Consider the following 10,608-nt stretch of genomic DNA (forward strand, 5'->3'; position numbering starts at 1 on the left):
GCAGAATTGCCTAGAATGTTTAAAATATTTTCTGTATCAATAGAATTTCTTACAATTTTGGTTATATATCTATGTAAATTAAAGCATTATTTCCCAAGGTATCCTGTCCTATATCAGAAGGATTTTCGGATTTTTGATGTTCTATACAAGATTAAATTTATAAAATGTATAAAAGCGGTGAGTAGTTTTTTTTTTAATTTAATACAATTATTCCAGAGATAACTATTAATATGGAAAGTATCCATAGAAAACTGAAGGATATGCAGTTTTTGAGGGTATAAGTCACTTCAAACACTGCTAAAAAGCATAGGATTTAGATAGTATAAAGATAACCCATAAAGAAGTCCATTACAACTTCCAGATATTGCTTTTAAAAGAATACAATTTTTAAAAGCATATAATAAAATTAAGGCAGACTTTTTTGTGTGACCATTTTAATACTACTATCCCTGACAAGACGCGAATAAAAAGAGTGTAAAGACAACAAAACTTAATGGAAAATGGTTCAAGTTAGAATGACGATTGATTAGGTTTTGTAAATCATAATACTTTTTTTAGTAATTCATTGCAGATATATTGTTCTTCATGCTAGAAACAGGAATCCAACAAAAAGATATTGACAAGTGATCGGAAAAAGCTATAATTAAGGATGTTAAAGAGTGAAGTGTTTCAAATTGTTACTTAGTAAATATAAATGAAATGTTTAATTGTGTTTTATGTAATTTAGTTTTTTAGTAATAGGCCTGATGAAAGATACAAAGTAGTTCCGATGTCTGAACAATATGGCCACAGAGTAAATATGGTCTCTAAAGAAAATAAAATACATAACTTAGATGTACAATCGTTAATTAGGTGGATTAAACCTCCAGGGGATACCATAGGTGGTTTATAAAACAATTCAATGTAAATATAATCACATCACCAACCTACAAATTATTATGGCTATTTAATTAACTGTAGTTTAAGTCCTTCGATAATGTATGCATTAGATGTACTATAATGTTAAAATAAATGTTGTTAACCCTTGGACTTGGAGGAAAACACTAATTGTGCACCAGGAATAAAACCATTCCTGGTTTCAGCATGCAGAACTATATGTCTGCAATGAATTATTAACAAATGTTATGATAAACAAAACCTAATCGATAGTTATTCCACCATTTACCTTTTTCCAACAACTTTTGTCTTTACACTATATTTATTATCATCTTCCCATGAGCGACCCAATGTACCATTCTGAATTATTTATGTTTCGTTTAAATAAATAAATTGAAATAATAAATAAGAACTCTTCCTTGATTTTGTTATACGTTTTTAAAAATTGTATTCTTTTAAATGCAATCTCTGGAAGTTCCATTAAACCTCTTTGTAGGTTATCTTTACACCACTTAAATCCTATATCATCCAACAGTGTATGAAGGAATGTTCTACATCCCTCAAATAGCTGTATATGTTTTGGCTTTTTATGGATGCTTTCCAGACTAACAATTTTCTCTGAAATAATTGTATTAAATTCTGTTTCGATTGAAAAAACTACTTACTAGTTTTATACATTTTGTATGTTTGATCTCTGATACAGCTAACATCATTGATCTTGATTCGTCCTCTGTTTCGCATAAACACGGTTTCATTTTGGTGAATTTAAGGTTATATTGTTGTTTATTTTTTGAGATATTTTAGTGACCGTGTCCGTACTAATATTCAGTGCAGCTGCAACGCGCAAAACAAATATTTTCAATAAAAACCGCGGCGATTTGCAATTTATTAAAACAAAGCGTTAAATTTGCTGGTTTATAATATTTTGAAGAATTTTGCAGACGTGTGACAAAGGCACAACTTTTGGAGGCTGTTTCGGTTGTGTTCGAATATCTCTAACAGCATTCTATCTCTTTTTAAATAGAATAAAATGAGAAGGATAATATTGTCTGACTGTAAAACGAATCTACAACTTTCGACAGAGACATATTGATCACGTATGTCACTGCTGTTTGGAATAAACTATATGTCCCGTGCCCATAGCCGCTCAAAAATGCCGATCAGCGTAAGGTTGAGATCCAAGAGGTATTCCTAAGACCGACTGTCAGCGGACAGCAGACTACGTCCTTTCGGTGGTATTAATCTCGGCCGCAACAGGTACGGCTCCTGCTGGGTCCGAGCACTCCAGAAAATAACGAGCACCATCTCGAATCCCTCGGCCGCCTGGTCATAGCGCCGACCATAGACACCGAAGAAGTCGAGGTTACGGACCTCGGCGAAGAACGAGACGGCATGACAGCCCGACAGAGACGGGTACGGCTCGCACATCACCGCCGGCCGGGTCTTTTTTTTTCGGCATTTCGGGTTCATTCAATTTTTTTTCCGTGGACCGAGAATCGAATCTCATTATCTCTCGACGACATTAACCTTCGAACGACACAAATCCTTCGGCACGAAATTATCAGCAACTCCGTTTTATTATTAGTGGGCCTTGGATAACCGAAATACCCGTCAAAAAATGTTTGTTTATTCTAGACAATTGGAGGAGTATGAATCCGTTGTTTTTTCAAATATCAGTAGACCTTGGACAAAGGTTTTTGTTACCGGTAAAGTTTCACAGCCTACTTGTCATAACTGCGTTTTACTCCGAACAAAGAAACGTGAATAACGTCGTTGTTCATTAAAAAAAATCAGTAGGCCTTGGGATAACAAACATGACATTATTACTAATAAAATCTCACAACCTACTTGCCTAAATCGTATTATCGGTAAATACATTTATTATTCGAATTCCGCAGAATTGGTATAAGACGAACAAAAACGGAAAATAATAAATCGCAATACCCGAATATAAACGCACAGAAGCGGCAATAGCGCGGTGTTATTAATTATATGGGAAAAAAAGCGCAACGTCAACAGACACTAGGTCAGGACTGTAAACCATTTTGCAATAAACAAAATTACTATTGGCAAGACCTTCAGACCGAGCCGCCCGCTTTCGCGGTATTACGTCTTTTTTTTCTTCGAGCCATTCGAAGGAAGATAACGGTTAAGACGTAAAATTTCCTTTTGTCTATGCGACTCGTTCTAGAACCGTCTTCGGTCGGACACAATGATAGGACCGACACAATGGTTCAATGCCACAGAAAATAGGAAAAAAATTGTTTGGAAACAGACACGAAGCGATTTATACCGCCTCAAGGACCCTTGCTTTAAAATACGCCAGAAATTTCATCAGAACGTATATTTGAACAATAAAAATCAAATAGGCTTGAAAAAGGTTTGACCCAAAAAAAACAAAGCAAGAAACAAAAGTCACACACCTGCTAGAATGATATACTGCCTGGAAAGTCAGACAAACGAAAAGAAACTCTCACAACTTTGCTATTAAAACATTAGTAGGCCTAGGATACATATTATTACTTGCAAAGTTTCGCAAACCACTCGTCCAAACTGCGTTTTATTCTAGTGAACTTGAATAACTCCACTGTTGAAAATTAATTATTAAAAATTAGTAGGCCTTGAATGACTGACACTATTACCAGTAAAGTTTCAAAGCCTACTTGTTTAAATTGCCTTTTATTTTAACAATTAGATTCGTTGTTTATAGTAGTTAGGCTTCGTATGTCCGAAATAAAACGGCAAAAAAAAATTGTCGAAGAAAAATTTAGGTCAAACAATTAGCAAGAAATAAAAACCCCACGTTTATAATAAATTAAGTGCGTATTTTCATTAAATTCGGTTACCAACATAAATAACCTGTTAATTATTGCGTCTCGTTCGACGTACATGCATCGGGACATTCGTCGTTATTGAAAAATGTGAAAAAATTGCGAATGTCTCGAACTCAAGTCTAATTATTGGCGTTTGATTTTAAGGTAATTAAAAAACGTGAGATACTATAGTTTTAATAATGTTAGTGTATTTAGTAGTCACCGATTCCACAAAAACAAATGATAAAAGACCGACGTTTTTGTTTACGTTTATATTGACAATAGGTTATGCGCAACATATTCGTTATTCCTATTTGTAGTTATTAAAAAATGTGGCATTTAAAAGGAAAAACATTACAAACGCAATAACTATAAATCTAAATTAAAGTAATTTAAAAATAAATGATATTTAATGTTGTTATTTAGATTGAACTGTCAAAAATGGTAGGAGGGTTTGCTAGCTGACTTGATGCATTTAATACTGTCACTGAAACCGTAAAAACAACTGATGAAAAGGCGATTTAAATAGGTTTTTTCGTATAACAAAAAGTTATTCACATAACTGAGTTTTATTAATCTTATTTGTTGTTATTGAAAAATCTGATATGTGGAGAAAAATTTCCAATACCTTAACCTCAACCAGAAATTAAAATAATTCGAAAATTATAGGTTATTTTGACGTTGTTATTATTTAGTATGAAGTGTCAAGAACAATAGGCAACTAGATTGGTTTAATGCTGTCACTGAATCCGTAAAAACAAATGATAAAAGGCGATTTAGTGTTTTTTTTTTGTTTAACAAGATGTAATTCGCAACAATAATTGCGTTTTATTAATTTTGTCGGTTGTTATTGAAAAATCTGATATTTGGAGAAATATTGGCAATATCTTAAACTAGAAGTTAAAATAATTCGAAAATTATAGGATATTTTGGCCTTATTATTTAGTCTGAGGTCTCAACAATAACATGTCACCGAATCCGTAAAACAAATGACATGGGCGAATAAGTTATCCAAGACATAACCTTTTAATAATTGCGTTTTTAATCTTGTTTGTTGTTAGTGAAAAATCTGATATTGGGGGAAAAACTGCCAATCACTTAACCTCAACCCGAAATTATAATAATCTGAAAACTATGGGACATTTCGGCGTTGTTATTATTTAGTCTGAAAAGTAATGGAAAACTTGATGCTGTCACCGTATAACAAATGATAAACGGGCGATAAGTAATTCACAACATAACCTCTTAATAATAATTGCGTTTTATTAAACTTGCTTGCTGAAACCTAAATAGTCATTAGTTAAAAATAAAAGATATCTTAGCCTTGTTGTTGTTGTTATTTAGTGCGATCTGTCAAAACCGGTGGGAGGGTTTGCTAGACGACTGGATACATCCAGCGCTGTCACCGAGAGTCAATAAAAACAAATGATAAAGGGGGCGGCTGTCAAAAAAGCGTTGTTTTTGTTTACATTTACGGTTGACAGCCGGACGCGTCGCGGGGGGAGAGAACGGACAAAGCCTACTTACTTTTGGGCTTGTTCTTGTCCATGAGCATGTTTACGTGGTCGTGTTTGTGCCACGCCATCGAAGGGGGAGAAACCATAAAAGGGGGAAACCGGGCCGCCGCCGCCTACCGCCGGTTCCTCTTCGCCGCGTGGAGGTCCCCTCACACGGCCGTCGCCATAGCCATGCTCGCACCGTCACTGGGTAAACAATCCCGCGTGCTAAGGCCACTAACCTTCCGACGGCAGTCCGCAAGGCCAGCGAACAACACCGGGCCCGGAAAGGCCGTCGCCTCGGTCTCTTCGGCTCGGTAACGGGGCCAGTTACGACGACGACGATGTCGACATGCCGTTATCGCACGGCCACCGCGACGGAAAACTCGCATCTTGTCATTTTCGTCGCGCGGACGTAAACACGGAGAGAGCCGACTCCTCTTCTACTGCCTGCCTTCCCTCGGCCGCGTCCGATAATGGACTTGTCTCGGGACGCCGCGGCGGAGAAGGGTCAAAAACACCGAGCAAAACAATAACAACGGCGTCGAGGCAGGAAGACCGTCGCGGCTTCGGATCCTCCGCGTCCCGGGAAACCAAGGCACCAGGGAACCGACACTGTACACTTCTCAAAACTACACGTGTATCGGGGGCGAGATAGAGAGAAGAATCGCGGGTACGGTCTCACTGCTCGGTATCGCGTTGCCTGGCCGGTCTACGGCTACCGCCGACTCGGACGCACACACTGTCCGGATGGGTCGTCACGACGTAAATAAACAAAAAAAATATGTCGCACACCCCATTAAAACCACAACATGGCAACCCCAACGGGAAACACTCGACTTCGGGAGATTGCGAACGGCGACAGGCGACTCGGGCAACGTTCGCTGATGTTCGACCCGACCGATCGTTGAGCGTGCGCCATTTGCTTCTGTTTCCTCGACCGTACCGACCGGGGGCGCCACCTGTCAACATCCGAGAAAACATACTAGGGCTGGGCGATATCGACGGATTTCAATTATTGGAGGGACCCCTTTTTTTCAAACAATCGAATCAGTCGTCTCTAGTTTAAACATACGAACCGTATGAAGGGTTGCATAACGTCACCTTTTATATTTTTGACATTTTTTAAAATCATATATTTATTTCTTTTTCCAAACAGTGGAATAAAACGTTGTTTCCAGTTTACATATCTGAACAATATGAAGAGTTGCATAACGTCACCTTTTTAATTTTTGACATTTCTTTAAAATTATATGTTTATTTCCTTTTTAAACAATCCGATCAATCGTCGTTTCTAGTCTAAATGTCCAAACAGTATGAAGAATTGTGTAACGTAATTTTTTATATTAAGAAAATGATAAGTTGTTTTAGATTTTTTAAAAGTTAGTATTTATTTCCTGTAGAGAATATTTTTAATGAATTTTTGTGGTTTATTTCAGATATTTAAAATATATTGATTCAAAACGAAATATCCCGTCATTAAAAGTAATTTTAACTTAACAGCTTAATTATCTGGATACTTTTAGAACATTGTAAGGCATCTCTTTTCTTTTTCATTCGGGCTTTCGAAAAGTATCGATTGTTTCAGGCGTGATCGATACTTCTCGAATACTATTCAAAATCGAAGAACACTAGATTTCGGGCAATTTTTCCCCTTTTTGATGTTCACTTTTATTTATTACCTAATCTGATAGAATTTGCTTTAAAGAGCATGGCGGCTCGATCGCGAATGACATTGGCGATTTTTTTCCAAACAGGTTGTTTTGAATCACTTCTTTGTCATAGTACGCCAATTCGTAGCCAGATTACTGGCAGATATTTTTTATGCGGCAGTTCGTTATTTAAAGCAAAACCGAAAAGCCGACAAATTTTTTCGACGCAACAAAGTATTTTGAAATGTAATTGTATCCGACGTTGTCGGATTGTAACTTTTTCATGCTATGTATCTCCTTAATTTATTTATAATAAATATTTAAAATGATTTTTTTTCAAATCATTCTTCGAATATTCTGTTAGAAACTAGCGTTGTTCCATATTGGGAGTTAACTCCTTAATATAAATAGGCGTGATAATATAGATATATCAGAGAAAGGACCGAAAATAAAAGAAAAACTCAAAGATACTTATTATAGTTTTTATTTCGGTGTCGTATATAGATCAAGCTAAAAAAACTGACAAATTTTTAAAATCATAAATTAAAGCGCATTCACCATACCATCAACACAATGACTATAACATTTTTGTTAACTGTTTATTAATATTCAAGGAAGCGTTAGTATATCAAGCATCAACTTACCCGAATTCCTCGAAGTTCTTCCGAAACCCCTCCTCCATCTTCCCTCGAACACTGTTGGGAAAGAGTGAAAGGCGTTAAACAATTTGTCGAGACTCACATTTACTCAGAAAACTTACAATGACCGTGAGAGTATTGGCTATACAGAAAAACAAATTTAATATCATGGGGATTGAAAAAATCGTGTTAACATTATGAGACTTAGTGATGGAAGGATCTAGTGACCGTTGAACGACGATCGCCCGTGTTGATTGGGATGCGAAATACGTTCGTTAAAGACGGTAGATTACCACCGAGTATCTTTTATACTGGGCTTGTACAAACTCATCGTTTGATATTGACATATAATACTTAAGAAATCGTTAAAATAAATAAAGCCAAAGATTTCACATGTATATTTCACACAGGTCTTACATTAAACTTGCTAATCGATTAAAAAAAGATAGGATCAACTTCGAAACTTACAATGAAACTACAGCTATGTATAAATATGTACAGGAAAAAAAGCGTTGCTGCCTCCGCATCTGCGCTAGTACTTCTTGAACTGGCTTATCCTGTTGACGGCGTTGTAAAGCGTCGACCATTCCTGCGTATCGTACATGGGCGCGTTGGGGCTGATCCTGGATTGTCCTGGTGGCCTGGCGGAGGCGGCCGATGGAGGCTGCGGCGAGAAACGACGAGGATTCTCGTACCTGGAGGGCGCGTCGTGCATCCTGTTCCGGCCGATGCTCTCCCGTTCGGGAACCCGGCTGGCGCCAATCTCCCCGAGCACGGCGAGCTTGCCGAGCAGTTGCGCGGGCGTCAGCGAGGCCAGGGACTGCGTCTTGGGGATCGTTGCGTAGAAATCCGCCTCGGTCACGTTAGTGCCCACCGAGAAATGACCGGGATAGGAGGTCTGGGTGGTGGAGTCCGCGAGTAAGATTTTACCGCGGCGCTTGCACTCTCCGCAGGTCATGAGGCTGAGGTCGGTCTGCGCGCCGGCCTCGCACGTGCTCATCCGAGGTCGGTCCAAGAACGCGTCGTCGTAATCGCTAACAGGGACCGCGGGCGTGCCCACCGCCGTCTCGGCCTCCACCTCCGCGTCCACCCTCCTCAACAGATTTCGGCAGAGGACGGCGAACCGGGCGTCCTGCTCGTTCTTCTCCGTCGGCGTGGTGAACGGAAACCTCACGCCGAGCCTCCGTACCAGCGGCGACGTCTTCTCGTCCGCCAACCGGCGGTACTCCTCGGACTTGTGCACCGAGAGTTCGGCCGCGGGCCTCTCGCTCAACATCCTGATTGCGGCCTGGCACCGTCGCATCACTGTAATCCCGATTTTAATTCAATACACGCTATCGTTCCCGAGATCCGCGACGAATCTCGCTCGAAAACACTTACCCCTAGACCTCTCCTGCTCCTCTGGAGTCGGAACATTCACTGCCCAAAAAAAACGTGATATAATTATATGCACAACTCGAGGTTAATTCAAAAAACGAATAGGCGTCAAATCGAGTAGGTATTGCAAAGTTACCTCAACTAACCGGATATCGTTTTGCAACACCCTGAAATATCTAAAAAAAATATCACAAAAACGAACATACCTTGAGATTTCGCCGATATCGTCAGTAAATCGCTAAGTTTCATGGAGTTGTCTTCGAAAAACTAAAACAAAAAATCACCAAAAACTAATCTAATACATCCAACAGAATAATGATACATTACTTTTACAATACTCATTGAATGTAGACCTATCGTGTTCATCCGTACAACAGGTAACTGTGGCATCGGAACTGGGTGACTTGGTAATGACGGTACCGACGAATTTAACTTGACGGCCAGTTCTTTCAACAATAACGATTCTTCCTCCTTCTTTTGCAATTGGTTGGGTGACCTGGACTTGTGTTTCGGTTCCACAATCGCGTGATTCCCATACGCCGAGGGTGTATTCAGCTTCACAGCCAACTCCTCCAGAAAGGACATCTTCTCCTCTTTCCTCTTCTCCTTCCTGTGAACGGACCTCGACCTAGACCTGTTCCTTTTACTGAAACTGCGACGGGACTCTCTATCCCTCGATCTTTTCGGCGATGGGGACCTCGATTTCCTCCTGTAAAGTGGGCTGACAATTACCCTTCTCTTATACATGTACGGGCTTCTTCTTGGGATTGGCGAATAACGTCTCCTTTTTGGCGAAGGACTTCTTCTGTTTGGCGAGAGGCCTCTCCTGATTGGTGATGGATTTCTCCTGATCAGTGAGGCACCTCTTCTGACTGGCGAAGGAAACCTCCTAATGGGTGAAGCAGCTCTCCTAATCGGTGACCTAGATCGCCTAATTCTTATGTATGATACTGCGGCTGGATCCTTCCTTGCATCCTTATATGAAGTACTCGATCTATCCGACGATTTCTCTTTAGATGGTTTCTTAACAGGTAAACTTTTGTTTTTCTGTTTGTCAATTTCCTGAATTTTATACAAATCTACTTCTAGTTCCATACCGGGTGGTACTAACCCTGTCTGTATTATATCTGTAACCAATTGTTTTTCTTTCTCTTTTGCACTGAACAGTTTGTCCCTCTGTATAGCATGTCTAGTTTTCTCAGGATCCCTACGATAATCTGTAGCTTTATTTCTCACTGGAGACCTACGCTTTTTACTTTCAGTATCCTTAGATCTAGGTTTTTTTTTATTCGACTTATCTTCATTGATCTCTTTTGGTTTCTTGATGGCTTCATCACGTTTCTCTACAGGCTTATCACGTTTTTCGGTAGGTTTCTCACCCCTATCATTAATTTTCTCTATGCTTTCCTTATTATTGGTTTCTACCACATTTTCAGGTTGTACTACAGCCTCATCAATTATTTCAAAACCATCTACAAATTCTTTCCTCATGAAATCGTCAAAGAAATCGGCGGGAACATCCTCGTGCATATTTGAATCAGACTGCCTATGCTCAGATCCTACAACGGTTTCGGCAACATCAACATTCTCAATTTCATCAATTAGTTTATCACAGTCTTCGCCGCTTTTACCATTTCTCTCCTCAATTACACTTGTTTCATCAACATTATTTTGTATAGGATCCTTTTTAACATCGCCCATTTCACATAGAATTGAATAATATATAATTTAATATATACTAACTAGAATATTTATA

At 39.0% G+C, this 10,608-nt stretch overlaps 2 protein-coding genes and 1 long non-coding RNA gene across 3 annotated transcripts in view; 1 reads left to right on the plus strand and 2 right to left on the minus strand.

The window, feature by feature from the left end:
• The window catches only part of LOC143205017 (serine/threonine-protein kinase minibrain), a 59,572-nt gene extending 53,457 nt beyond the window's left edge, over nt 1–6,115 (minus strand). The window contains exon 1 of the mRNA XM_076418005.1: nt 5,217–6,115. Coding sequence (XP_076274120.1) covers nt 5,217–5,292 — 76 coding nt within the window. The 5' untranslated portion in view covers nt 5,293–6,115. The remainder of the gene's footprint in view (nt 1–5,216) is intronic.
• Nucleotides 543–1,029, plus strand: LOC143205046 (uncharacterized). The gene is made up of 3 exons (XR_013007728.1): nt 543–684; nt 736–793; nt 853–1,029. It is a non-coding gene; the product is annotated as an uncharacterized LOC143205046 (long non-coding RNA).
• Nucleotides 6,116–7,858: 1,743 nt separating the features above from the next.
• On the minus strand, nt 7,859–10,553 carry LOC143205016 (uncharacterized). The gene is made up of 4 exons (XM_076418004.1): nt 9,180–10,553; nt 9,059–9,119; nt 8,856–8,894; nt 7,859–8,780 (listed from the first exon to the last, which is right to left on the minus strand). Exons 1-4 carry the CDS (start codon nt 10,551–10,553, stop codon nt 8,008–8,010), a joined length of 2,247 nt encoding a protein of 748 aa, XP_076274119.1. The 3' UTR covers nt 7,859–8,007.
• Between the last annotated feature and the right edge of the window lie 55 nt (nt 10,554–10,608).

The sequence above is a fragment of the Rhynchophorus ferrugineus genome, unplaced genomic scaffold (genome assembly GCF_030347505.1).
Source record: "Rhynchophorus ferrugineus isolate W39M unplaced genomic scaffold, kcgeb_rfMv2 rfM11, whole genome shotgun sequence".
Lineage (NCBI taxonomy): Eukaryota > Metazoa > Arthropoda > Insecta > Coleoptera > Curculionidae > Rhynchophorus > Rhynchophorus ferrugineus.

Bases quoted from the DNA above. Each gene is read 5' to 3' on its own strand.
- LOC143205016 (XM_076418004.1), bottom strand. From the start codon at position 10,553: ATGGGCGATGTTAAAAAGGATCCTATACAAAATAATGTTGATGAAACA. The intron at 9,120-9,179 runs GTAATGTATCAT...TTTTTGTTTTAG, and splicing joins ATTCAATGAGTATTGTAAAA to TTTTTCGAAGACAACTCCAT. The intron at 8,895-9,058 runs GTATGTTCGTTT...TTTTTTGGGCAG, and splicing joins GATATCGGCGAAATCTCAAG to TGAATGTTCCGACTCCAGAG.